The sequence below is a fragment of the Arachis ipaensis genome, chromosome B01 (genome assembly GCF_000816755.2).
Source record: "Arachis ipaensis cultivar K30076 chromosome B01, Araip1.1, whole genome shotgun sequence".
NCBI lineage: Eukaryota > Viridiplantae > Streptophyta > Magnoliopsida > Fabales > Fabaceae > Arachis > Arachis ipaensis.
In genome coordinates, this window is record NC_029785.2 from 1,871,013 (window position 1) to 1,877,956 (window position 6,944).

Below are 6,944 nucleotides of genomic sequence, written 5' to 3' on the forward strand. Positions count from 1 at the left end.
TTATTAAAGATAATTAAATAAATTATTTGATAATTATTAATTAAAAAAATATCTTACTTGTTTGATAAGATATTCATGGTCGTCATCATCATTATAATTATTTTTCACTATTTCGGTACTCTTTTGACCACTTATAATTTCTAGAACTACAATACCATAGCTGTATGTATCAACTTTTTCTGATAATTGGCCGTAAATTGTATATTCAGGTGCTGTGTATCCCCTGCAATAAAATAAAAGTAACTTTCAATAAATAAAAGTTACAACAATATTATTTGATAAAACTGTATTTAAAATAAATATGATATATATAGATATAATAAATAAAAATAAATTTAAATATTTATTAATATATATAATATAATTTATTAGATTAATAGTCAAATTAATATATAAAAAATAAGACATTTTTCAAATTCGTACTAAAAAATTTTATCAATTAAATTAATTTTTTAAAAATTATAAATTAGTTATATTTATCCTTCAGTTACTCTATTAACAATTTCTGTTAACGATTGATGATGTAAAATGTTAATTGATAACATATATGACACCTAATATGTCCAATTAGACGCTCACCAAATATATTTATGAAAATCTATCAATTTAGTCGTTAGGTCATATTGGGAATATGATTTATGTAATTGGGACAAAGAAATAAGGTAGCGTTTGGTGGAGAGACAGAGACGTAAAGACTGAGACTGAGAGACAGAGACAGATATTGAAATAAATCTCAGTATTCTGTTTGGTGCAAAATGGGAGACAGAAATTGAAATAAGAATGAAACTCTAATTTAATTTGCACAAAGAGTAAAATTGAAATTAATTAATTGAAATGAGGGTATTTTAGGTATAAAATGTTATTAAAGTTTCAGTCTCCATCTCTAAAAATTTTAGTCCCCTGTGTCTCCACTTTTTTGAGGTACTGAAATACTGAAATTTTGGAAATAGAGACAGAAATTTTAGTACCAGTCTCTGAACCAACAAATATGATACTGAGTCTCAATTTCTCAGTCTCTGTCTCAATACTTCAAAACAAACGCTACCTAAATTAATAGATTTTTATGTTCAATACTAGACATGTCAAGTATCATGTATGTTGTCAATTAACATTTCATAACATTAATTGTTGATAGAAATTGTTAATGGAATGACCGAATGACAAGTATGATTAATTTTAAAATTTTGATATACTATAATTTGATTAAGAAAAATTTTTCAAAGACAAATTTAAAAAATGTCTTAGATTTTAGAAATTAATTTGACTATTAACCTATAATTTATTAAACATTTTAATTTTAAAAAAATATACAAATTAATTTTTATTTTTTGTGAAGGTACAAACTACTTTAACAAGTATATATAGATAAGTTTGAAAACTTACAATGTTCCTGCAAATCTTGTATTGAGTTTGGATTGGTCACTTGGAAGAAACCTTGCCAACCCAAAATCAGAAATTTTGGGCTGAAGTTCATGGTCTAAGAGGATGTTGCCACTTTTGATATCTCTATGTATGATTGAAACATAAAACTCTTCATGTAGATAGGCCAATCCCCTTGCTGTGCCTAAAACCATATCATAACGTTGCTTCCAATTTAGGCAACCTTTTTCCTTACCTGTCTCAATATTGTTAATATATAAGACTCAATGGAAATAATAAGAATAATAATTGTTCTTTTATTTATTAAGTTTATTTAAAAATAAAAAATAATTTTAAAAATGGAAGAAGTAAATAAAATATCCATACCCAAAAACTGAAGCAGAGTACATAGAAGAAAAGTGATCAATATTAATGGAACTTACCAAATAACAATTTATCAAGACTGCCATTTGTCATGTATTCATAAACTATTATTCTCTCTTGGCCTTTATTGCAGAATCCAAGGAGTCTAACAAGGTTTCGGTGATGAACATTACTTAGAAACTTCACTTCACTTTCAAAGTCATCCTCCAACTTCTTGGATTGACCTGAGAACAATTTCTTCACCGCAATAACTTTACCATTTTTCAAAGTTCCCTGCACAATAACATGTAAATTGCAAAGTTTAAGTTATGTGAAAATAATTTAAATTTTATATCTTAGGTTAGAAACAATAGAAGAATCTGAAGAGTATATTATTGAGTGTATGTGTAAAGATATAATGTATAAAGATATATATAAGTGCAGAAGAATCAAAATAATTAAAGTATAAAATCTTATAATAAATATACAGATATGTTATATAAATATAAATGATACTAGCTGATCTTAATTGATCCTAATTATATTCTAACATTCTCCCTCAAACTCAAGTGGGAGCTAAAGATGTCATCTTGAGTTTGGATACTAGAGTCCAAAAATGAGTAGGATGATCAGCCTTCGTGAAGATATCAGCAGTCTGATATAGAGTTCCAACAGCTATGAGACGAACAACATCAATAAGGAGACGTTGCCAAACAAAGTGACAACCAATCTCAATGTGTTTGATGCGTTCATGAAAAACATCATTATAGGCAATCTAAATAGCACTGGGGTTGTAACAAAAAACATTAGTCGGGGACGATTGAGGAGCACCAAGTTTTCGAGAAGCCAACGAATCGAGACAACCTTAGCAGTGGTGTCAGCAAGAGCACGGTATTCAGCTTCTGTGTTTGATTGAGTAATGAATGTTTGCTTCTTAGCTTGCCAGAAAATGAGAGAGTTGCCAAGAAACAAATAATAACCAGTAGTACAATGACGATCAGTGGGATCACCAGTCCAATCAGCATCTGAGTATGCCTGAAGGGATAAAGAGGAATGGGCAGAAAAATGAAGATTATGAAATAGAGTGCCTTTGATGAAGTGAAGAATGCGAATAACTGCCGCATAGTGAGTAGTACGAGAAGCTGACAAGAACTGGCTAAGAACATGAATGGGATAGGCGATATCTGGTTGTGTGACAGTCAAGTAGACGATACCTCCAACCAACTGTCGATAAAGAGTAGAATTATCCAAAATAGTGTCATCCATAGGGTTAAATCAAACATTAGGCTCAAGGAGAGTAGACTTAGTGCGACTATCTGTAATTCTGGCCCGAACAAGAAGATTCGAAGCATACTTAACTTGAGAGAGATAGATATTGTCATCTGTGGATACGACTTCTAGACTAAGAAAATAATTGAGAGAACCAAGATCTTTCATCTCAAAAGTATCGTGAAGGGAGACTTTGAGATCAGAGATACCATCAACATCATGTCCAATAATAATGATGTCATCAACATACAAAAGTAGAAGAATAACTCCATGTTCGCTTTTACGAATAAAGAGAGTATTATCATGGGGCTCAAGTGAAACCGAGATTGCATATAGTGGTGCTGAACTTGTCAAACCATTCACGAATAGCTTGCTTAAGACCATAAAGTACCTTGCGAAGGAGACAAACTTTGCTGGAAAGACAAGAATATCCTGGAGGTGGTTTCATATAGACCTTCTTTTTCAAATCCCATTAAGAAATACATTCTTCACATCCATCTGAGTGAGCTGAGAGACCATTTCTTGATCGCAACAATGGCAAAGAGAGCTCGAACAGATGTGAGACGAGCAACATGAGCAAAAGTCTCTTCATAATCAATACCATACTCTTGCGTACAACCTTGAACAACCAATCGTGTCTTATAACGGTCAATAGAACCATTAAAGCAAGTCTTGATCTTGTATACCCATCTACTACCTACAACTTCCTAATCAGAAGGAGGATCAACCAAGTCCCAAGTGTATGCTTTTTCAAGTGCTTGGATTTCTTCCTGCATTGCTTGCTGCCAACTTGAATTTGTGGAGGCTTCTCAGAATGACTTAGGTTCATGGTGATGAAGAATAGTAGAAAAATAATGATAATCAAAACGATGAGGAGGTAAATTTCTTATTTTAGAAGAACGAGTGGAGGGAGGAGGCATGACAGTAGGAGTAGGAGCATCGTCCGGTCTAGAATCATCTAGAGATGGAGAAGACGGAAGAGGAGGGGGATCGATGGATAGACTTGAGATAAAACCTGTAGTATCATCACTAGAAAAAGATCAACATTGTCATTAGTGAATAACGATGACTGAATAGAAAGAATGGATTCAAAAGAGGAAAAACTAGAGAACATGTGATGCTCCTAGAATACAATATGACGAGATACACGAATACATCGAGAGATAGGATCCTAACAACGATAACCCTTGTTTTCAGTACCATAACCAAGAAAACAATACGCACGAACCCGAGGTTCAAATTTATTATGTTCATGAGACTAAAGAAGGACAAAACAGACACAACCAAAAATACGAAGAGAGTTATAATCGGGAGAAATATGATAAAGACGCTCAAAGGGAGTAGTATTACCAAGAATAGAAGAAGGGAGTCTATTGATAACATGAACAGCAGTGAGAATAGCTTCACCCCAAGTACGCTCAGGACAGGAAGAAGAAATAAGTATTGCACGAATAGAGTCAAGAATGTGACGGTGTTTGTGTTCAGCTATGCCATTTTGTTGAGAGGTACCAGAACAAGAAAACTCAGACAAAGTACCCTGTTCAGTGAGAAAATTTAAAAGTTTGGAGTCACGATATTCCATAGCATTATCGCGTCGGAAGATTTTAATGACTTTGAAAACTAAGTTCAAATCATAGTGGCAAAGTTAATATAAATCTGAGGCAGCTCATAACGATTAGTCATCAAATAAACCCAAGTAAGACATGAATAATCATCAATAAAGACTACAAAGTATCGAGCCCCTCCCATAGAAGCGGTAGAAGCGAGGCCCCAAACATCAGAATGAATAACATCAAAAGGAGAGCAAGCAAGAGAAGAATTATTATAGAAAAGATAAAGTAGTTTGTTTTACAGTTTAATAAGAAATTCAATCAAAAGTCTCATTATTAACTTGACCTAAAACACCTGTAGATATAAGAGGACACAATTTTTCTAAGGAGTTGTGAGCAAGACGACGGTGCCACAAGTGAAAAGTAGATGGAGAGGAAACAGCATAGAGATTTGATAAAGAAGAAACATGAAGGTTCTCGAGCTCAAACAATCTTCTGACTTTACATCCAGTCCCGATAATCTTTTTCGTCCGATGATCTTGCACACGACAATCAGAAAAAGAGAAATTGACATCAAAACTGAGTTCAACAACTTGACTGACAAAGATAAGATTAAAGTTTAATTTTTAGAATAAAATAAGTATTAGAGAGATTAATATTTGACTGTGAAATAAAACTCGTATGTGTCGCATGCAAGAGGGAACCATTAACAGCGTTGACAGAAGGTGCAATAGTAGTGGTAGATAACGATGCGAAAAAATGACGCAAAGGAGACATGTGATTAAAATAATCAGAATCAAAATACCATTTTAAATTACCTGGAGGAGTGGAAAGCAGCAAAGGTATTACCAGAAAAGGAGAGAAGTTGCTTAAAAAGAGATTTAATGTCGGATGGAGAGACAGAAGGTATGTTGAGAGAGGTAGAGTTGGTGGATTCAGTAGCAGCAACAGCAGTAGAAGCAAGCACATTGGTGGGACGAGAATGATACTTGTTCTAATCCAAACGTGGTGGTCGATCAGGACAGTTAGTAATCAAGTGTCCAGAGAGCTTACAATAATGGCAGAATAGTTTCGAGCAATTTGAGCCAATGTGACCTTTCTGTTTGTATTTACGAAATTCAATAAAAGGATAGTCTGAGAAAAAATGCCCAGAACGATTACAATTTCGACAAAATTTACCCTTTCTGTCTGTGGCAGCAAAGACAGTTTCATTCGTAGCTTCAGACTTAAGATAAGGAAAAGCATCTTCAAGACTGGGCAAGGAATTCTGATGAAGAAGAGAAGCTCTAACTGGCTCATGTGAGAGATCAGAAATAGTGCAATATTTTGCCAAATGATCCCATACCTCTTTAGCAGTTTCAAAATGCCTGAATCGTAAATGAATGCCTGGAGTAGAAGTGTTGCAAAATCAAGTGATAATATGATGACTTTTACTATCACAATCTTTCAATTTTTTCGCAAATTCTTTTTTAACATCTTCCTTGGATTTGGAGGTCCTATCTTTTGATTTTTCAGTCACAGTAGGCTTAATAGGACAAACAACATCACTAGTTACGTAACGCCATAACTTTTGCTCTTTAAAAACTCCTCGCATAGCTTCAACCTAATGAGCATAGTTGGAGCCATCAAGGATAACAGAAATAGGCTGAAAAATATCTGGTTTTTCCATAATAGCAGAAACAAATACGAAAAAGAGAAAAAACTGCAAATTCGAAAGAAAAAAAAATGAAAAAACGGAGGCAGAATCGAAAAAAGGTCACATAAAAAAAATCTTAGGGAGGGTCCTACTGTCTGCCACTTTAGTCGCCATGTCAGCAGGAGAAGGACACGTGGCAACACGTGAGAAGAGGAGCAAAACTCATCAGCGCTGATACGGCAAAGAGGTGGCACGCGGATTGGGAAGCGAGTATGGTCGGGCATGGCGCGAGTCTGGTCGGGCATGGCGCGAGTCAAAGCGGATCCATGGGTTCTACCTGGCGTGACACATGGTGCGATGCGGTGCCGTTGATCCTGGGAATGGATCCAACGGTGCTAGAGGCGTCTGTAAGGATGGAGAACCTGAAGCGGACAACAAGCTTTAGGCGACGCATTCAGTGGTTTCCGGTGACGATTTCAAACTCGTTGAACTTGCAACGAGGAGATGAAGACAGTGGTAAGGGTGGTGATGAACCAAAGCGTCGGAAAAAGATCGAAAAAACAAGGGTAAAGAACATTGACAGAAGAAGAAAACAAGGAGCTATGAACCAATTTTTATAGAAAAAAATCTTATGCTCTTGATAAGATGTTAGAAATAAGAGAGTAATCTGAAGAGTATATTAGTAAATGTGTATGTAAAGGTACAATGTACAAGGATATATATAGGTGCTAGAAAAATCAAAGTAATAAAAGAATAAAATCTTATAA

At 34.5% G+C, this 6,944-nt stretch overlaps 1 protein-coding gene across 1 annotated transcript in view; it reads right to left on the reverse strand.

The window, feature by feature from the left end:
* Positions 1 to 6,944, reverse strand: part of LOC107644200 (cysteine-rich receptor-like protein kinase 2) — a 10,978-nt gene that overhangs the window by 503 nt on the left and 3,531 nt on the right. Inside the window, exons 4-6 of the mRNA XM_016348017.2 lie at positions 1,803 to 2,016; positions 1,384 to 1,615; positions 58 to 223 (exon numbers count right to left, since the gene is read on the reverse strand). Coding sequence (XP_016203503.1) covers positions 58 to 223; positions 1,384 to 1,615; positions 1,803 to 2,016 — 612 coding nt within the window. The remainder of the gene's footprint in view (positions 1 to 57; positions 224 to 1,383; positions 1,616 to 1,802; positions 2,017 to 6,944) is intronic.